The sequence below is a fragment of the Dasypus novemcinctus genome, chromosome 21 (assembly GCF_030445035.2).
Source record: "Dasypus novemcinctus isolate mDasNov1 chromosome 21, mDasNov1.1.hap2, whole genome shotgun sequence".
In the NCBI taxonomy this organism is placed as follows: Eukaryota; Metazoa; Chordata; class Mammalia; order Cingulata; family Dasypodidae; genus Dasypus; species Dasypus novemcinctus.
The window spans coordinates 16,703,024-16,724,918 of NC_080693.1; the positions used below are offsets into that span (position 1 = coordinate 16,703,024).

General features: G+C 41.2%; 1 protein-coding gene across 6 annotated transcripts; it reads right to left on the minus strand.

Moving 5' to 3' along the window:
* Positions 1-4,725: 4,725 nt before the first annotated feature.
* Positions 4,726-20,332, minus strand: ZNF287 (zinc finger protein 287). 6 transcript variants are annotated; one of them, XM_058283427.2, is made up of 7 exons: positions 20,065-20,309; positions 18,452-19,052; positions 17,591-17,685; positions 14,416-14,542; positions 13,845-13,931; positions 13,053-13,110; positions 6,036-7,735 (listed from the first exon to the last, which is right to left on the minus strand). In XM_058283427.2, the coding sequence occupies exons 6-7, from the start codon at positions 13,078-13,080 to the stop codon at positions 6,165-6,167; spliced, it is 1,599 nt and encodes a 532-aa protein (XP_058139410.2). In that variant the 5' UTR covers positions 13,081-13,110; positions 13,845-13,931; positions 14,416-14,542; positions 17,591-17,685; positions 18,452-19,052; positions 20,065-20,309; the 3' UTR covers positions 6,036-6,164. The 6 variants fall into 6 exon arrangements, with proteins under 6 accessions (XP_004446579.1, XP_058139407.1, XP_058139405.1 ...); XM_004446522.3 differs by lacking the exon at positions 13,053-13,110 and having other exon boundaries at positions 4,726-7,735; positions 20,065-20,332; XM_058283424.2 differs by lacking the exon at positions 13,053-13,110 and having other exon boundaries at positions 4,726-7,735; positions 18,452-18,929; positions 20,065-20,318.
* Positions 20,333-21,895: the final 1,563 nt, after the last annotated feature.

Consider the following 21,895-nt stretch of genomic DNA (forward strand, 5'->3'; position numbering starts at 1 on the left):
TTGTGGTTGTTTTTGTGAGACTTCTTTTTTTGGTTACATTTTCTAATTGACTGTTACCCTAGGTGTGTGTAATATAATTAACTGATTTTTGTTTGTTGGTTTTCCATCTGGTTTTCATATTAAAGTCTTCTTGGTTCTAATATTTTCACTATCTTATCTGGCGTCTTCATTTTCAATACATACAAATGTAGATATTTCAATTTTTTTGCTATAGTCAATTTCAAACATACACAAAATAAAAGACTGCAATGAATCTCCATATATGCATCATCTAACTTTGACAATTATCAACTTGGGGCCAGTTCTGTTTCATCTATATCCCAACTCTCACTTCCCACTTACTGGACTATTTTGAAGCAAATCCACAGCATCATATCACTCCATTCACAAATACTTCTCTAATCCTTTAAAATATTTTTTCCTTTTTCATTGGCTAAAACCTCCAGTGCAGTGTTGGTGAGATGGTAGTGGGCCTTCTTGTCATCTACAGAGATGAGTAAGAGCCTGTCTCTTAGATATTTCAAAATCAGACAGGGTGAACAGACATAGAGGCAAATTATTAAATGCAGTGTTATATATATGTTATTAGAAAAGGAGATCCAACTTAGAGAAAAAGTCATCTCTTTGAATTAGGGGGAGAGGAGCTATGGCAGGAGAGGGTGCATTCCAGGGCACATGCAGTCACAGAGGCCTGAAACAGCCATGAGCGATTCAAGAACTCGAAGGAGTTGGGTGTTATTGATCTTCATGAGTGAAGTAGAGGGGTCAGGAGGGCCTGGTGGGATAAGTGGCCAAGGAGATGCAATGCTGATGTCACACTGAAGGCGGGCTTTCCCCTGTAGTTCTTGCCTTTTCCATTAGGAACACCTGGGGAAGCTGAAGGCATATGGTTGTCCAGATCCATTTGTACTGAGTAAGTCAGCATCTAGTCATTCTAATATGTAGTGTTTACCACTGTAAACAATGAGAAGATACTGAAGGGTTTTGAGCAAAAAGTGCCATGGACCACTTTGCATTGTTATGCACTATCCAGTCTGCAGATGTATATGGTGGGCCTTGTTAGATCGTTTTCAGATGACTTGGCAGTAGAGATGGGGGAGGGGGTGGGGGCAGGGTGACCATTTACCTGGCTATGCAAGTCTACACAAGAGCCGATTAAAAGCCTGTAGCGAGGCAATAGCAGAGGGGGTGAAGAAGGGAGAGTAGATCTAAAGTGACTAATGGTGAAGGAGAACGGTGGCTTCTAGCTTCCCTGTCAAGGTTATGGTGAATTAATAAAGAACAGGTTTTGGGGTGAAAACAACTGTTTAGATGAAAAGAATTAGTTGCTGATTATATGGTTCTGAAACTCAGAAGAATCAGCTGGATGGCAGCCTGAACTTGGTGGGAGATGCACCCAGACTGGGGCTATTTTCACCTTAAAATGTGGATTTAAAGAACTATATGGGAGACTGAAAACAAAGGTCTTCTTTCAGTGTTCTTCTGGTCTCATCAATGCACATAATTTTATGAAACTATAGGTACATACTGTTCGTGTTCTGAATTTTTGGTTAACGTTATTTCACAGAACTATGTGCTGGAGACTTGGGGTCCAGTCCTTACTCTGTCACTCTACAACTATGTGACCTCAGACAAGACACATCATCATGGACATCACTTTCCGCAACCAGAACGAAGGACCCAATGTTGCTTATGAGCTGACACACATATTTATACGCATCACTCTAGTGCACATGCTGGCCATTTTTAATGGTTATAATGTTCCAACGGGTAATAATTATGGCAACATATAGAGCCATGAGGATAACAGGAATAGAGGACAAAGGGTACATTTACAGGCACATGCATGTGAATTGATACCAGAAGACAGTCAAAGAACAAAACATAACAGCCCAAAGAAAGGTTTAGCAAGAACAATGAGTCCTTGGATTTGCATGAAACAAATCCCCGGGATTCAAATATAGACCTTATGAGTAAACCTGCCTTAAGGACTGTGATGGGAAAGGAGTATGATATACACACAAGTTATCATGAACACGTAAGAGTTACTGTTAAAGCACTACATAGCAGGTACATTTAGTTGTCCTCTTAACTGACCTCTATTTAACCCACTTGCCAGATTAACTGACATTCTCGATTCCCTCTGTTAAATTTTCTGGCCTTGGCATATTTCTTGCTGTCAAGCTTGCTGCTTTCTACTACAAATAACATTACGGTCCTTTCCAATTAACTTGTATGCTTAACAACTCAGATGTTTGTTCCCACAACAGTTTTTCCCACTTAGCTAAAGAGATTATGAACTGATGAAATGAGGGCAAAGGGATGTCTTTACAAAAACTAAATTGAATGGTTGGAAAGACTCAAATGCTACTCTCCAATAGCAATGAGCATGCCCAGTGCCCAGATCTCGGTTTCTAAATAGCTACCTATTAAAAAGAAGGTTAAAAAAAAAAAAAAAAAGAGGAGGAAGCAGAGATCCTTGGAGAAATGACTCATCCCATGACTGGTGTATTGAAAGTGCAAGGCGAGCCTGATATATTCTGTGTCAGAAGGCAATTAAGTGCTAAAAGACCAAAGGCGGAGAGTCAAAAGGACGAAAGGGCTCCCTGAAGGGTTCCAACAGGCCAAACTTGGGACAATTTGAGCATCAGTAACAAAGATAATAGATCAGAACAAACAGAATCATTTGTCATCATCACAGGTGACACCACCATATGCTGTGAAAACTGGTAATTAAAGGAAAAGAATTGTGCCTTACCCTGCTTATACTTCATTCCCAGTTGAAGAGGAAAGATCTTCCTTACAGAATGCTAGTCAGTGTATGTAGGAAGAATGAAAGGATGACCAAATCACCAGAAATAACTGATTTAGGTAAGGGTCATTACCAGATACTAAAACACCAGGTGAAAGAGTGTTGGTAACAGGCTCTTCATACGCTGCCAGTGTTGTCCAGATTACTTAACTACAGCAGGAAGCACATGGCCTTAAGTTGGAAAGATTCGGTGGTCACCACCTTAACTGAATGATCAACTTTCCCATCACTGGCATTGTTGGGTCAACCTGATGTTAGGACTTTTGATGTGCTGCAACATGAAATACTTCTAAAAGGTGTTAACGTTAAAATATTTAACCTGAACCCAGTGAAACCTTTGGACCTAACTTATAATTTATAGAAACTACAGGGAATACAGGAAAAAAAATAAACAAACCACATGGCAACAATCAGTTAAATCCTGAATGTGAAACATTCTACAGGACAACCAACTTATCTAAAAAGAAATTTTTAAAAGGTCTTGGAAAAAGGCAGGGGACTGTTGTAGGTAGATGAAATAGACATAACAATCAAATGTAATGTATGAAACCTGACTGCACCAACAGGGGAAATTTAGACTAGGTATTAGATATTAGGGAATTATGGTGGGTTTTGTGTATTTGAGTTATGTAATGATATTGTGCTTACATAAGACTGTCCTTATTTTTATGAGATACATGCTTTTTAGGGTTGAAATGTCATGTCTATATAGTTACTTCCAAATTGTTCAAATTGTAAAAAATATGGCAAGATGTTAATTTTTAAGTCTAGTGGTGGGTATACTGTTCGTTTTATTAACTCTCCAGTATATTTAAAAATTTTCATAATAAAAAGTTGAATGTGTTCAAAAGGGGAATTGTTAGGTTATATATGGTACTAGAATAAAAAATATGGAATTGTGCAAAAGTGCAAAAAGAACACTATTTGCTAAAAAAGTTGCACTGCACATGGATGAAAACTGTAAAAATGGGAAAAACACAAATATCTGATTCTCCGCTATTACTCTATTATTTTATAAGGGCACCAATTGCCTTGGTGTGTCAGTGGAAGACATTGTAAACGCATTATTTACATAAAACACACAAAGGCAGGAAATACAAAAATTAAAGCAGGGAAAGGGCTACGGAATGTATACTCCACACACTCATTCCAAGAGAAAATATTGTTGTGTAAGGTATGAAGTGGCATTAAAAAAAATACATCTCAAACACAAATGTTATTTTCAATGTAACTGCGGCAGAAGTGTTGAGTATTGTGCAACTTGGAGGCAATGTGCACTTTGGGAAGGATGATACCACGAAACCAAGTTTAAGTAATGTAAGGACAAAGGAAGGCCACGATTTCCTGAAGACAGTGCTCAACAATAAGGCCTTCAACATGCCAGCACCTAGGTCCTTCCTCCAGCACGCCTGTAGGATGCTTACAGCAACAGTACAACAGCAAACGAAACTCCATGCTCAGTAAATGCTTAAACTGACATTTACAGCACCAGGAAAACTTCCTTATGCAAAGTCATCCCATCATTTTTTTTTAAAGGAATATCCCCATTGTCAAGATTTGAGGATCTGGATTTTTCATGAGTTTTGAAGCAGTTCCTCTAACCCAGTATATGTTTGTATAAATGTACACATAAATTATTTTTTAGTTCTACCAATTTCACTCCACGTCAAGTCCATTCTACCTTATCAGTCAACTCTAATTTGTCTCATTTATTCGTTAATTCAACCAACACTTTGGTCACCCACTATGTGGCAAGACACTGGAGCAGCAAATATGAATAAGATAAAACCCCAGCTCTCAGAATATGGCCCGATAGCCTGAAAATGGAATGTGGTGAAGATTAAATATGATGGTATTTTTCTCTATTTGCATTTCTGCCAGTTTTTCTTTTCTGTTAAGACCCACAAACTCAGTTATTGTTTAATATTCATTTACTGCATCAATGAATTTTCCAATGAAATTTTTCCCCCTGATATCTTAGAGTCATCTCTATTTTACTTATACATATCAAGGACATTAACAGACTTCTGATTATCTACTAAAAGCCAGCCATTTCCCTTACAGTTTCTTCTAAACAGCAGGTTGAATTTTGCTTTTTAAATTTAGTTGCTCTCATTTCCTTGGGTAAACCAGTCCACTTACCTTTAATGTTCTAAGAGTTACCTATGCATCCTCTTTCCTCACTCTTTTAAGTCTTCACCTTAATGTTACCCAACTTACTTTCAGCAGTGAAGTCAAATCTACTTCCCATTACTTACTTACTTTTTCTAATATTCTGTATATAGCTGCTTTCATTACTTCCCTGCTTTGGGAGATGGGTGGCATTTGGCCATCCATTTTAGGTTTCTTACTTATTCTGTGCCAAAGTTAAAAATCACGTCCTTTGTTATCTTTCCTTACTTTAGAAAGCTGTTGCTTAAATTGACTGGGATTTTCAACACCCTAATAAGTCTTGAAAGGATTCAGTGAGGAAGTTTGGGCCCAAAGCACTCAAGAAACGTGCATTTCAACTTTCTCCAGTAAAAGTCACTGGGGAATCTTAAGTTATGACTTTAGTCAGGTGGGAAAAAAATGGGAATTGTATACCGACTTTCTTCCTTTAGAATGACTTTGGGTAAGAAAACCGAGTGAAACTTAAAATATGTCTTAAAGATTAACTTAAGGTGGGGTTGTTGAATTTTTACCTGTGTAACTAAACCTGTACATGGCTAAGGGTTATATACACAACATTAGTTTCTCTATTCTAACAAATGATCTTTCATTGAACTTCTCTTTCTTTTATGTTTCACTATTTGGGAGGGAAAATATAATTAAATAGTGGTCACACAGAACCTCCAGGGTAACTTCAACAATTTTTTTTTTTAACCTACTGGCTCCACATGGCGTAACTGGAAAAAGGAAAGGGGATTCTCTACATCTTTTAAGGCGTCAAAGCTGGGACAAAATAAAGGCCTGAAAACAGCTTTTTCTTTTTTTTTTTATAATCCCAGGATTACTCTCTAGGGTGAAATCTCTATTTGATGGAAGCTTTCTCAAGTTACATTCAGAAGGCCTCGTTAAGAAGTACTTGAAATACAGTGAGAAATGATGAATTACAGGTTTTCTGAATACTCTCATAGGGTTTTTCCTGAACAAATTAAACTGATATAAAATAAAGGTTAAGATGTGAATGAAGTTTTCACATTAAACATAAATAGGGTATGGCTATATTACTAATTCTGATACTTTTGCTTAGTGAGACTTAATGTATATTGCATTTTTTCTTTCTTTGAATAAGAATAGTATTTAACACACACAGAGGACAAAATAAAATGATTATGTTGTAACACCTAAATGGAGTCTCCCGTATTCATTAATTACGATGTTTTGCACCTGTATGAACACGCTGATGCTGAATGAGGTTTGTGCTCTGGGTGAAGGTTTTACCACATATACGACATGCATAGGGCTTCTCTCCTGTGTGAATTCTCTGGTGTTGAATAAGGCATGTTCTCTGGCTAAAATCTTTATCACATTCATTACATTTATAGGGTCTCTCTCCAGTATGAGTTCTCTGATGCTGATTAAGGGAGGAGGAATAAATAAAAGCCTTCCCACATTCATTACATTTATAGGGTTTCTCTCCAGTATGAATTCTTTGATGTTGAGTAAGATTGGCACCCTGTCTATAAGCTTTCCCACATATATTACATTTAAAGGGCTTTTCTCCATTATGAATCCTCTGATGCTGAGTAAGGTGCACACTCTGGCTGAATGCTTTCCCACACACGCTGCATTTGTAGGGCTTCTCTCCAGTATGTGTTCTGTGATGCTGAGTGAGGTTTGCACTCTGGCTGAAGGCTTTCCCACATACATTGCATATATAGGATTTCTCTCCAGTGTGAGTAGTTTGATGTTGAATAAGAGTTGAGGAATGAGCAAAGGCTTTTCCACATTCATTACATTTATAACACTTCTCTCCAGAATGGATTCTCTGATGTCGTATGAGGTAAGTACTCTGACTGAACACTTTCCAGCACTCATTGCATTTATATGGTTTCTTTCCAGTATGTATTTTCTGATGTTGAAGAAGGTGTGTACTCTGACTGAAAGTTTTCCCACATTCGTTGCATATGTAAGGTTTTTCCCCAGTATGAACTCTTTGATGATTGATGAGTGATGAACTGTGGCTGAAGGTTTTACCACATTCCAGGCATCTGTATGGTTTCTCTCCGGTATGTGTCCTTTGATGGATAGTCAGGTGTGCTCGCTGGCTGAAGTCTTTCCCGCAGTCATCACATTTATAGGGCTTCTCACCAGTGTGAATTCTCTGATGTATAGTGAGGTGTGCCCGCTGGCTGAAGGCTTTTCCACACTGGTGGCATTCGTACGGTTTTTCTCCGGTGTGCATTCTCTGATGTGCTATGAGGGATGAGATGTGCCTAAACTCTTTCCCACATTCTTCACATTCGTAAGATTTCTCTTTGGCATGGGTACTTTGGTGTTTCACGAGGGATGAATTTTTCCTAAATTTTTTCCCACACATATTACATTTGTAAGGCTTCTCTCCAGGATGTATTTTCCTATGTACAATACCATATGAGACATGATTGAAGGTTGTCCTGCCTTCATTATATATAGAAGTTTTATTATCTGATTGGGAACCAAACTGTACAATTAGGTTTGAATGCTTTTCAAAATTATTTCTATATATACCATAGTTACTAAGATACTCTTCAGTAGCATCATCTTCTTGTGAAAGGTCTGATTTCAAACTGAAATTGTGTTCATTAGTGGGAATTTTCCTGAAGGTGTCTGTTGCGTGTCGCTCTAATCTGTCATCATAGTCATATGAATCTTCCAGTTTGATGGTCCGGGTGCCATTCTTTCTGAGTTCAGAAATATTCTCTACTGGATGACGCCCTTGGGCTACAGTTTCCCATTCTGAAATAAAAAGAATATAACAAGTCTTCTTCTATTTGGAGAAAAGAAACTGCCAAAGCAGAAACAAAATAATGAACATGAACAAAATACCTAAAAAACTTGATGGCTCTGACAACCTCAAAACATGGCCCTTCAAGCTTGGGAAAGGAGCAGGTGAGGGGAGAAAAACAGGAGAGAGACTAAATTGAAAGAGGAGAGGGTCCTCACTATTCATGTAAATAAAATAGCTTTCAGGTGAAAGAGCTAAGAGAAATGAAAACAAGCAGGGAAGTGGACTTGGCTCAATGGATAGAGTGTCCGCCTACCACATGGGAGGGTCACGGTTCAAACCCAGGGACTCCCTGACCTGTGTGGAGCTGGCCCATGCCCAGTGCTGATGCGCGCAAGGAATGCTATGCCACACAGGTGTGTAGGGGAGCCCCATGCACAAGGATTGCACCCCGTAAGGAGAGCTGCCCAGTGCGAAAGAAAGTTCAGCCTGCCCAGGAATGGCGTGGTACACATGGAGAGCTGATGCAGCAAGATGATGCAACAAAGAGACACAGATTCCCGGTGCCACTGACAAGAACAGAAGTGGACACAGAAGAACACACAGCGAATGGACACAGAGAACAGACAACTGGGGCGGGGGGCGGGGCGCGGTGGTGGGGAGAAAAATAATAAAAAAAAACCCACTGGCAGACCAGACTGTGTGGGTGAACTTGGGATGGCTTCATGGACAGATTCAATGGGCTCATAAATCAGGCAGGCTGCCTCCCATCACTCCCTCTTCTAATCTTGCTGCTGACACAAGAAAATGTTTAGGAGTCATATTAAATGGAGGGAAAAAAAAGCAGTACCATCACTGAACACATTAGAAGAACTGGAAAACTTACCAATATGCTAATATTGGGATTATTTGTTTCCTAATTTTTAATAAATTGACTATATTACTGTTATTACTATAAGTATGGTTATATTACTTTTATAGAACAAGAAAATTTTGAAACAACTTTCTCAAAGCAGGATTTGTTACCTCCCTCCCCAAAAGAAGAAAATGAGAATGTGAATGAACTATATAGGAAAGTATAAATAAATAAACAAAAAAGCTGAGACAGTTCCAGAAGCTGAGTTTAACTTCTACATAATCAGAATCAGTCTAAGGTACCATATACCTGAAAAGGAAGTACCAAAGTTTTAATTAACAAGCTTTAAGTAACTAGTCTGAATGATGACTGTAAATAGATTACTATTATAAGCACATATTTTAAACCAATTGGTTTATTTGGAAATTCAGAAATTGAGATCATTACTAACTGAAATTAGTTTTTAATAACTCACCCATGACTAAGGATTCTGTTAATTCTGAGCCTCTTTCCTCTAAAAAATTTAAGCAGGACTTAAATTTTTGGCAATAGGGCCAAAGAGTGGTATCATATTTCTGATAGAGGAGATCAGTGTTAACGCAGGTGATCAAGGAAGGCTTCAGGGAGGGATGGTTTGAGTTTCGCCTGAAAGCATGGCTAGGTCCTGCATAAACACAAAGCACTACAGAAGTTCTGAGACAGGAATGGCCACTGAAATCCAAACTACTCTTTTACTTATGGGTTTCAATTTTGTGAAGGATGGTGGATAAGCTATTTTAAACAAAGGTACAATTTATTAAATATATCTCTGAGCTGGAAAAAACGTAAAGAGACTCCTCAGAGGTCAAAAATAAAGTAAGAGCAAGTCAGGATGTGAGCAGGAGGTGAAGTCAGCTTCCCAAGATTGCTCCTCGATATTGGTGATGACCTTAAACTTCTGCTTTGATGCCCACAGGGCTCAGTGTCAGAGGACAAAGGCTGGGCCCGACCACAGGGGAGAATGACAGGAGGCCCTTGAACAGAGGATTATACTCTGCGTAAGGAAGGACAGGCTAGAAATCAAACTAACCTCACCTTACCCCACAGAAGGAAGAAAGGAGCATGCCATTTTCAACCATCGTACTTTTTGGACAGAAAGAAATCTCACCCTCCCTCCCCAAGTTCAGGACTATAAACTGCCCCTTCATGCGGATTTATGGCCCTAATTCATGTAACCTGTATGATCTTAAAAAAAAAACAAAAACCTCACGCTCAGAAATTACATTAAAATGGTTCCAGATGGGAAATACCTCTCTGAAGACTATCTGACCTGAGACTAGTCTTATTTCCATTATAGTGAGCATGTTTTCTCAATGTTTAGAGTGTATTGAACTCATTTCCCAAAGAATTTAGAGTGCAATCAGTGTGTATTTTGCACCATCCTGCCAATGAAGGGAAAAAGGCCAAAAATTTGGGATAAGAACTAGCTTCCCAAGTAGGATAGCCCCTAAAATACCTGAAGACCAGATTTTACAGCTAATTTTCCTAAAAAAGTGAAGTAATTCACTTTTAGATAGCATCATATTCTGCTATAATTGTTTAATTCCCAGTTAATGCTGTTTTTTTGGCATCAGTGTTGGTAGACACACAAGAAATTAAAGCCTGAAATAAAAAACATTTTTTGTATGATCTATTAACTCTAAAAAAAGATAATTAAAAAATAAAATAAAAAGATTAAGAAAAATATATAAGAAACTGAAAAAGGAAGAGGAAAGCAAGATGCAAAAGAGTATACCTAGTGTACTATTTTCTGCATACAAAAGAAGGAGATATAAGAATATACTTATGATTTATTTTTGCAAACAGAAGCAGAGAAAGGATGAACCAGAAACAAATGGTTACCTACAGGGAATGGATGGGTGTGTATACCTTTCTACATAGTTTTTGTGTGAGTTGATAATTTGAAAATTTTAATGAAATTATGAAAATTTTCAAAGAAATGTTGTGAATCATCTAGTAAATAACCATATGCCATGTATCTATATTCTACATATTTTCATTACATACACATTCATCTATAAATCCCTTTATACAGCAATCCATTTGTTTTAGTTTCCTGGCTGCTAAAACAAATACCATGCAGTAAGTTGGCTTAAAGCACAGAAATTTACTGGCTCACAATTCAAGGCTAGGAAAAGTCCAAAATCAAGGCATCAGCAAGGCACCGCTTTCTTCCAGAAGACTGCAGTGCTCTGGGCCTGGCTGCCAGCAATCCTTGGCCCATGGCAGTGCACACGGCAACCTCTTCTAGGTTCTCTTCAGGGTTCTTTTTTACTTCCAGCTTCTGGCTGCTCCCTTTCTATATACTTTTGACTTGTGAGCCATGTTAATGTTTTTACATACTCAAAAATGTAAAATTAAATAAAAAAAGAGTAAAAAAAAAAACAAACCCAGTTTAAACACAAGTAGAATGAAGGGAACCTAACTGTATATCAAACTGGACATAGCTATGAGGAAAGAAAAGATCTCAAGTAACTTTTGAACCAAATATTCTGTATACCTTTAGTGGGATAAAATTTAAGAACAAAAAAGACTGCAAAGAAACTGTGAACTTTACCTGGACAGTTTGTTATTGGTGGTGGTACTGATGTAGTGATTCTGAAACTATCTTTGTGTGTACTATAGGACAGAGCAAATAGTATATACACTGATGTTGGGAACAAGATTTCTCTCTATATAGGAAAGATGATACAAAATGCAAGGTGAGGAAAAACCCTTTTGGTGTTGTATTTGAATGAGCTATCAGTATGAACTCATGAGTAAAATAAATATAGGTAACATATATATATATAATGGGACATATGCTACATATGCATCCATGACAATTTATTTCCTCTCCGTATCCACTAAACTGACCTAGAAGCAACGATGCCCATTGCACACTAACTGTCCAGATCTTGGTCTCTATGTACTAGTCCCCATTAAAATAAACCAGGCCTCCTGAGAGAAATTCCAAGTCTTGGGCAGGCACAAGTTGAACCTAAAGAACATCCTGTCATGCCAGAAAGCAAGGAAATGCTCTAATATTAATGGGGACATGCCAAAAGGACAACACACCTGGCTTGGAGGGCTTCCATTGCTCATATTTTAGATAATTGAGCACAAAAGGGAATACTGAGTTAATGGATTAAGACACTTTGAATTAAAAAAATTCTATTAGTCCATAGTGATAAATTCATATAAAAATGGGATGGGAGGTGGGAGAGCTATTCTTTACAGAAGGTGGCTAGTTAATCACTCAAAAGAGATGACTGGATTAGAAAATCTGCAATTGGCAAGGTAGAAACAGGCTGAGGCAAGGATCATCAGTGCATGCTAAAATCCTTCAGTGAAAGGTCAGCAGGGAATGGCTTAGTCATATGACCTCAAAGTATTACCCCACAGATTTATGAATTATCGAAAAAAAAAAAAAGGGCACCTTTAAACCTTTAAAATAGAAAGATCCAGCATGAATACCACCTTAACCATAAGCTGAACGTTGTCAATGATAAGACAAACTGACTCTTTGTACCTCTTGTGAAAATGTCACAGAAATCACACATCACCTTGGATATTCAAGGGAAAAATTATGAGGAAAAAATCAGGAAACGCTAGATTTTGGGACATTCTAAAAAAAAACTGGCCTGGAACCTTAAAATAATGGCAAGAGCATCAAAGATTAAAGAAGGGGGTGGGGGGTGGGCACTGGGAGCATTGTTAGAGCAATTGGGACTAAAGACACAGGTACCCATGTGGAACATACGACTCCTGACTGCATCCTGGACTGGGGAGAAAAAGAGGTGTACGTGGGGGCGACTGGGGAAATCTGAATATTTGACTGTATATTAGAGAGCCTTATTGTATAAATCTAAAATGTTTTGAGGGTGATACTGGCACCCTCATACAAGCAAAGGTTCATTTTCTTAGAAGGTATAAGCAGAAATACTTAGGGGTGAGATGTCATAAAGCAGCTAACTTTCCAATGGTTCAGCCCGAAAAAACTGTGTGCGCGTGCATACAGGAAGGGACAGAGCAAAAGTGGACACATGATGATAAATGGTGATTCCAGGTGAAAAGCTCACAGGTGTTCGATGTACTGTGCCTGTACCTTTTCTGTAGATTTGAAATCTTTCAAAATGCATTTCCCATAGAGGGAAGAAAGGAATGGGAAAAAGCAAAAGGAAGGTCCATCAACAGGGAACAGGTTCAATAAACTATGAAACACACAGTAAATGGAGGCATAATTGGGAAAAAAAAAGAACGAGGAATCTCTTTATAAATTGATTTGGGATACTCTTCAAAATATACTTTTAAGTGAAGAAAAGCAAGGTAAATAGGGGCTGCGGAGTTAATGCTTAATGTGTACAGAGTTGCTGTTTGGGGGATGAAAAAGTCTTGGTAATGGATGGTGGTGATGGTGGCACAACAATGCGAATGTAATTGATGCCACTGACTTGTGTACTTGAAAGTAGGAAATGTCATGTTATCTTGAGTGTCAGGAAGTGTTCATCCCTATTAAAAAAAAAAGTACAATGAGAACTAGATAAAAAAGAATAAAACAAGGTATACAACAGCATGCCATTGTTTATATTTAAAAAGCAGAAAAGAGTGTATTTTAATGTTGGCTCTGTATGAAAAACAAACAAAAAAAACAAAACAACAAAAACCAAAACCCTGAAAGGAAAAACTAGAAACTAATAATAATGGCTGCATGTTGGGGAGATGTAGGAACTGGGTGAAAGTGGCACACAGGTGGGAAACTTGTGTGTACACTTAATATAGTTTAAAAAATTTTAATCTTGTGAATATATTATCTGTTTAAATAATTAAATAATGAGAAAATAAAAGAAGGGGAAGGAGTTAGGAGAGTGGAGGTGGGGCTACAGGGGCTTCTCAGTGAAAAGAATAAGAGACTCAAAGTGAAGTTAACAAAGTTTGAACTTCAGATTATCTATAGTATTCACGCTCATTTGAAATGTATGGGCAGGAAAAAATGGCACAAGAGCCCCCCACAAAGTTCCACAGTCATGTAGAAGGAAGAAATGGTAAAGATATACAAAGCAAAGGTATAAAATAATGTTTGGCAAGTCTCTTCCTGAGAAGATGACCTCTCTAAAGAAGCAATGCCAATCAGTTCAGTGTTCTCAATAGGCCAAGGTGTCTGTGGAGTTTAAAAAAATACTTCACTACACTAAGGATATACTTTCTTAAGTGTAAAGAATCTCACGTGCCAGTTCTTCACTCACCTGGACTAGGGCCTTCTAAAATTTCCTTTATCACCATCCATGGTTCTTCCAATATGGGAATCACACTTGGTCTGTAAACTGTAAGTCCTGTTCAGAAAAGATATAATGAAGTTTATCTTGGAGATAAACGGTTTCTAAGAGTTTATCATCTAAGCCTTACTTGTGGATCTCTACAGATAAACAAAGGTCAAGGCCATGCACAGATAAACACTTCCTGACACTCAAGAGGCTGTATGTATGGAGACCACGTGGGAAGACTCCTTCACTCAGCGCAGCAGAGAATGGGCAAGGCTGGGTGTCACGGTGTTGGGTGCCAGCACCATAAGGCTGTGCATTACAGTTTTCAATGATCTTTCATTGATCTTTCATTCAGAAGCCTTTCATTTGGGAAATGGTGATAGAACCTCACCATTATCGTGCCCGAATGAGAAGAGAATATTCATCTCTTGATCCCATGCTCAGCAAGGTACCCACCCTGCTCTGTAGTTCCAAGGCCTGGCCATTCTCAACTGGGGGAAGGGGAGGCTGTGGTGGGCATGATGCAGGGAGGCATGGGGTAGACTCTCCTTACCCAGAGAAACCATGTTCCAGTAGTTCTGTAATGTCACAGTCTTGTATAATTCCTTCTGCACGGGACGCATTAGCTCCCAGTCCTCCTTGGAGATGTCCACAGCCACATCTGTGAATGTCATTGATTCCTAAAACACCAAAGATAACGACTCAGTTCAAGAACTAGCGGGAAGGGAGGCAGTGGTCACATGGGATGTGCGTGAATCTCATAAGGATCCTAAAGGTTATGTAGTCAAAACCCTCACCGAACATTTGGAGGGTCCTGAAGCATGCCCAAAAGGCCTCGACACCTCTCAGTGACAAGGGACCCTAAAGGCAAATTTTAAGATCAAGCTGAAATTATCATTTTCAATGGACACTAATGCATGTATTTGTGGCTCTGTCCTAAAGAATGAATTTTAAACATAGATGACACAAGGAATCAAAGGGTTTTGCTTTTCTCTTTTTTTTCTATACTTATGGCTATTTGGCATAAGTTAAATTGATTCTAATTTGAAATTTTAAGAAATCTGTGCATGCTATATAATGCCAGATGGACATTTTTTTGTTTGCTTTTGTTTTTAAATAAAACTGGGACCATTAATCACCCTGTTGAACTGCAGCATTTTAAGGTACATTCCACAATCTGTCCTTGCTCTTCTTTGTTTTGTTAAAAAATATATATAGGGAAGCAGACTTGGCCCAATGGATAGGGCGTCTGCCTACCACATGGGAGGTCCGCGGTTCAAACCCTGGGCCTCCTTGACCTGTGTGGAGCTGGCCCATGCGCAGTGCTGATGAGCACGAAGAGTGCTGTGCCACGCAGGGATGTCCCCCGTGTATGGGAGTCCCATACGCAAGAAGTGTGCCCCGTAAGGAGAGCCACCCAGCACGAAAGAAAGTGCAGCCTGCCCAAGAATGGCGCTGCACACACGGAGAGCTGACACAACAAGATGACACAACAAAAAGAAAGACAGATTCCTGGTGCTGCTGATAAGGATAGAAGTGGTCACAGAAGAACATGCAGGGAAGCGGACTTGGCCCAGTGGTTAGGGTGTCCACCTACCACATGGGAGGTCCGTGGTTCAAACCCCGGGCCTCCTTGACCTGTGTGGAGCTGGCCCATCCACAGTGCTGATGCGTGCAAAGAATGCCCTGCCACACAAGGGTGTCCCCGCATAAGGGAGCCCCACGCGCAAGGAGTGCGCCCCGTAAGGAGAGCCGCCCAGCGCGAAAGAAAGTGCAGCCTGCCCAGGAATGGTGCCGCACACACGGAGAGCTGACACAAGAGGATGCAACGAAAAGAAACACAGATTCCTGTGCCACTCACAACAACAGAAACAGACAAAGAAGACGCAGCAAACAGAGAACAGACAACCGGGGTGGGGGGGGTGGGGGGGGGAGGGGAAATAAATAAATAAATCTTTAAAAAAAAAGAACATGCAGCAAACGGACACAGAGAGCAGATAACTGGGCGGGGGGAATAAATTAAAAAAAATAAAAATCTTAAAATGTATATTCTTACTCAGTTTTAATTTTTTAAATAAATTTTGTCAGGTTCTTAAAAAATTGTACTGGGATCTTTTTTTTTTTTAATTTTTTTAATTTAATTCGTTAAAAAAAAATACTACATTAAAAAACATGAGGTCCCATTCAACCCCACTGCCCCCACCTCCCACTCCCCCCACAGCAACACTCTCTCCTGTCATCATGACACATCCACTGCACCTGGTAACATCTCTGGGCATCGCTGCACCCCATTTTTTAAAATTTTTTTATTTTATTTTTGAGGGACCGAGGGCCAAGGATTGAACTCATGACCTTGTACATGGGAAGCCAGCACTCAACCACTGAGCCACATTGGCCTCCCTTGTACTGGGATCTTGAAATTGTATAAAGTTTGTAATTCAGGGAGAATGGACATCTTTACAATATTCAAGGCTTCCCTCGTGTCCTATAAAAATGACAGGATGCAAGGTACTACAAATGTACATTACGTTTAGTTCTAGATACGGAAAGTTTTTTTGGAGTGATACTGTGAGTAGAAGATAAAAGGAAATAAAAAATTCCATTTGATTTATAAGTGATTAATATAAGCAATAAGTGATTAATTTTTGTATGTCATTTTCCCTAGTAGTCACCTAACCATTTTTCTATCATTGTTTCTTGCAGCTATTCCCTTGATTTTCTTAGGTTTCCCAGATGTGGAAGGTTGAATTATGGTCCCCCCACCAAACACACGTTTTTAATTCATGTCCCTGTGGGTGTGAACCCATTGTAAATAGGATCCTTTGAAGATATTATTTTTAGTTAAGGTGTGGCCAACTGAAGTGACTTAATCCACACACTGGAGGCCTTCTTATAAAGAGAACCCAGAAGACACAGAAGCAGCAAGGAGAGATCTTTGCCACGTGACGGAGGCAGAGGTATAAGCCAAGGAACCCCTCAGATCGCCAGCAGTCAGCCAGAACACTCCGGAATCCAGGAGAAAGCCCACCTTGCTGCTATCTTGATTTTGGGCCTTTTCTCACCTCCAAACCATGAGTCAATAAATTCCCATTGTTTAAGCCAACCCACAGTGTGGTATTTGTCAGAGCGGCCTGGCAAAACAAAACACCACCTATAAATGATAACTTTACCAAAGGCTTTCCAAATTTCAGATCCTGTATATTTTTACAGTATATCTTTCTCTTAAGGTGGCCCAAGTTGCTGTCCCTTAAAATAACACAACTTCATGATTAAAAATAACACCAGAGTACATGGTCTTGAATTATTTGTTTGTGAGGAAAAAATATTACCAACTATTGTTTACAGATGGCTTATTATAATCCAGACTAAGCACAAGTCTTACATGGAGAACTCAGGCTAACAGTGTTTAAGTATCTTGCTCCAAAGCAAAAATTCCAGCAGAGTCAGGAACCAAACCTAGGTCCACTTGACCGTGAAGGTCAATCCCTTGACCTCCAGGCAATACCACTGCCTTAAATACAGTCAAGATGAGGAAAGGAAAGATTAAGGAAAGGCAATGGGGGCCCATTTCCTATAGAGCATATTACCTTAATGTGCCAAAGTGACTTAGGAGAGAAACTACTGAGTCTTAGGTCCTATAGAGGGCACAGAAGTTTCAGAGCCTGGAAGGCAAATGTCCTCACACACTAAGAAAGCATTTTAAAGTCAGGCAATAAACTCAAACTCACTTTGGTCGCCAAGTCATTTAGCCATCCTGTCCGGAAGGCAGTGGCTTTGTCTTCCTCTGGGGTCTCTTGAGAAAAGGTCGAGTTCTGAGGAGGTGCTGGGGAAGGGAAAGAGACTGTAATGAAGATGAGTCCTGCATGAGCAGCCTATGTTTCTTCAGCTGAGGAATTCTTCACCAGATGCCTAACTCTTTCTTAGGGTGAGAGATCAGAAGGAGTCCCCAAACAGCAAACCCACCTCAAAGAACCAGGGAGAAGGACCAATGACTTGCCTTTTTTGTTGTTGTTGTTATTCATTTTTTTAATTGTCTTTTTTTTTTTTTAAAGATAAATAGATCACACAAAATGTTACATTAAAAAACTTAAGAGGTATGACTTGTCTTAAGATGTCAAGGCAGGCTTGAAGAACAAGTCTGCTCTGGGACTTTGCAGTATATGGACCAAATTCACAATCTTCTACTAAATCTTTTTGTGATGTAAATTTTGTGAGTTGTCTTTCTACTTACTAAGGAAAGGTTCTCTGGATCCTTTTCTACCTTTTTGGAAGCCTATTATTTCTGGATCCAATTCACAAAGGAAATGATTTCTGGACAGAATGGTGCAAACCTCTGCAGATAAACTTTCTCAGGGCTCACATAGGACTGGTCATTCTTTTATGGCCCATCTCCTCTGGGTTTAGACAATGTGTGTTTGGTCTCGAGCAATCTAGAAGTATACCAGGCTGGGTGGGGCTCGAGTTAAAGTCCTGTTCTCACAGACCTTCCTCTGCCCAAATTTCTTTAAAGGAACTCTGCTCTCATTTGCGCCAGTGGTTCTCTCTAAGCACCGAGGGATTCCTCCCCTTCTGTGCTCTACAATTCTCACCTTCCTCTTCTAGAATCTGAGTCAAATCCTCCACCAGGGTCACCACTTCCTCGCTGTTCTGTGGGTACTGGGACTTTACCCATGTCCTAACCTCCCCAGGCAGGATAGTCAGGAATTGCTCTAGCACCAGCAGCTCCAGGATCTGTTCCTTTGAGTGAATCTCTGGTCTCAGCCACTTAACGCAGAGCTCTCGGAGTTGACTCAATGCCTTTCGAGGACCAGACACCTCTGGGTATGGAAAGTTCCGAAAATTCTGTCGGCAGGTTTCAGTGTCACGTGACAGTCTTGAAGCAAGCAGCTGTTTCTCAACGTTGCGGAGTCCACTTTGGGCCTTCTCTGGCTTCCACATTAGAAGGATTTGGGAGCGCAAAGAACTCTTCATCCTCTTGCTTGGGGCTAACATTGCCACAGGCAGGAGAGTCAATCAGGCAATATCCTTTCTCTCTCCCGTGGTGAACCAACTGCTTGAAGTCTCATGCTAGAGACACAAAGACATTATATCAAGGGCTGCTGCAGCCTGGAGCTGAATGGTGTCAAGGTGGAGTTAGCAATCTTAGTTTACAAATTCTGAGCCAGAACTTGCATGGATGATGAAGAGATCCTGAAACACAAGAATGCACTGGAAGGTCAGTAATTTCAGGTACTCTGCTATACATATACAATCAGAAACAGACACCCCAGGGGCCACAGATAAACACACACACACTCTCTACCTTGGTCTCTCTCCCTTATATCCTCAGACCTGTAAAACAACTGCTATCTGCTTGGGGAGAGGGAGAGGGTTTGCCATAAAAAAGTGTTGACAGAAACTAAATCTTAAAGAACCACGAGCAAAATGCCAGATTAAACTTCCGACTTGTTGAAACAGATTTAAACATTTTCACAGAAGGGTTTCCGTGTTTTAAGTCTTGACGTTACAGTTGATGTCATGACTGAAGTGGCTCTCAGTAACAAAAGAGTAGTAAATCTACTGTTACTTGGAACAAACTGGGAGGAGAATTTCTTCCTTAGAAAGTGCTCAAGGTTCCTCCAGGAACCCTCAGGAACAAAGAGGGAGCCGTTTTACCTGTTCTGCATGTGAATGCCAGCTTATTCCTCCTTTTCCCAAGCTGGGGGCCTTTAAAACCAGCCGGTTGGAATGGAAAGCCTTGCGAAGTTCCAAGAGGTTGGTGCGACCCGAAGTACTTTAACTGCCTCTACAGAAGGCAATTCCTTGAAGGTAAATCGGAAACCAGGATTCCCAAAGGAAACCTCAAAACTGGCAGGACCTAGAGGAGAACCGACCTCCCCAGTCCACGGGCTCCAGCTCTGCGCCCTCCTCCACCACAGGGGAGTCACCAAACAGACTCTCGCACCCGGAGGCGCCGCCCGCCTCCCCTCGCCCTCCCTCTTCCAGCCGGGCCTCTCTTACTCCTCTTCGGGTGGGCGGCGAGGGCAGCGGGGAAGTCGGAGACCCCCGACGCGCCGCGCTGGCACTAGGTCGCCCCTCAGCAGCCCCCGGTCCGTCTTCTCCTTCCTCGCAGGCCGTGGTCCCGGGCGTCCGCGCGTGGGCCGCTAGGGGCTCGGCCCTGCCCCCGCGGACCACTCCTGCCCGGGGCCCGGGGCATCCTTACCTGTCTCCGGACCCGGCGGACGCGCAGCCCGAGCTGCCCGAGGGCCACGAGCCAACAATGGCGGCGGGTCGCGGGCGCCTAAGCGGCGGGATCAGTACCTCCCCTGCAGAGGGACCTCTGGGTTTCGTCCCCTCCCTGTCCCCGAAAGCACAACGTGCCCGGGTCAGGAAGAGCCGGTCCCAGCCCGGTCCTGGAAAGCCGGGCCCGGAACCGACCGCGCCTCAATTTGGCCGCGACCTCGCCTCGGCGTCACTGCGCACGCGCCTCTGGAGAGCCCGCCCCGAACGCTGCGCGCCCGCAGACCCAATAGGAGACCGCGCTCCGGCCCCCGCCCTCGGAGCATCTTTCCTTGCACCTGTCTCCATGGCAACCTCTTCCAACCATCACCCAGACCTTCTTGTCAGCCTGCAAAGGTAGTGAAGGGAACTTTAAAGTTTCCCTGGATGGAGACAGGTCTGATAGACAACTTGGAGGTCGGGGAGGTACCAGATGTTGGGGTAGGGGCAGAGATGGGAACTGAAGCAGTTTAGTTTGCCAAAAGGGTATTGGGGCAAAGTATCAGAAATGGAGAAATGGGATGGCTTTAATAAAGGGTATTGATTTGGGGTAAAAGCTCACAATTCCAAGGCCACGAAAAGTCCAACTCAAGGCACCATAAGAGGTGCTTTCTCACCTAAGTCGGCTACTGTTGATCCTGGCGTTGTGGCCACGTGGTGAGGCAAGATGGCCGCCAGCCTCTGCGGAGAATTTACCCTCTTTTGGGCTCAGCTGTAGGCGGGCATGGGGCTTATCTCTTTCTGGGCCTCCTATATCAGTCGCTGCTGTTCCACTCTTCCCAAGTTCGGCTGTAAGCTATCAGGCCCAGAGCAGGGCTGGTCTCCTCTTCAGCTGCTCCTCGGCCCAGGCCTCTTGGAGGCTTTGTGCTTAAGCAACACTCTCTCTCACATTGCAGGAGCGAATATGCTGGCTTCCTTTTTTTTCTGTCTGCCTGAGTCTCTGTGTCTCCCTTTATATCAGAGCTAGCAGGAGAGCGGAGACTCAACGTGAATCATACCCCACTGAAGTAATCCAGTCAAATGGGTTTCACACCCACAGGAAGGGATTAGTTTAAAACGTATTATTTCTCTTTTTGGGCTTCATAAAATAATTTCAAACTGCCACAAAGCCCCTCATCAATTACCCAGAGAAAACAGGGTGCTAGAGTTCCTAGAGGGAGGGTGGGCAGGGAAGATGTGGGTCTAAAGGCAAAAAGACCTGAAGTCTTTTCTGGATTTTACTGTAAATAAAATTTCACTATTAAAGTTCTAAGTCCCACCTCAAGAATCTGAGTCATTGATTCTCATATTGGGGAAAAGGGACAATATCCAGCAATATGTTATTTATTTATTTTTTTACTGGGGCTACTGAGTGAACCTGGGACCTCGTATGTGGGAAGCTGGTGCTCAATCATTGAGCCACATCAGGTGCCCTGAGTTAGTTTTCTCATTTGTTTGCTTGTTGTTTTGTCTTTGTTTTCAGGAGGCACCAGGAACCAAACCTGGGACCTCCCATGTGGGAAGCAGGTGCTCAGCCACTTGAGCCACCTCTGCTCCTGCAACATGTTATTTATAAGAGAAACAAAACAAAAAATACGTGAAATAATTGGAAATAAAGAGATAGAAAACCATATCCCAGGTGTTCCTGTTATATACATACTGCTCTGTGAACAAATCACCTTAAACAAGTGGTCTTAAAGAACAACCATTTTCTGATGCTCATGGATTCTGTGGGAGAAGGAACAGTGGGGTGGGTCTTCTCAGCTTCATAATTCCTGGGCCCTTAGTGGGACTGA

Excerpts from the sequence above, each read along its gene's own strand:
- ZNF287 (XM_004446522.3), bottom strand. The coding sequence starts at position 18,854 with ATGTTAGCCCCAAGCAAGAGGATGAAGAGTTCTTTGCGCTCCCAAATC. Across the intron at positions 13,932-14,415 it reads CTGGAACATGGTTTCTCTGG|GACTTACAGTTTACAGACCA; the intron begins GTAAGGAGAGTC and ends TTTTCTGAACAG. Across the intron at positions 7,736-13,844 it reads TTTAGAAGGCCCTAGTCCAG|AATGGGAAACTGTAGCCCAA; the intron begins GTGAGTGAAGAA and ends TTTTTATTTCAG.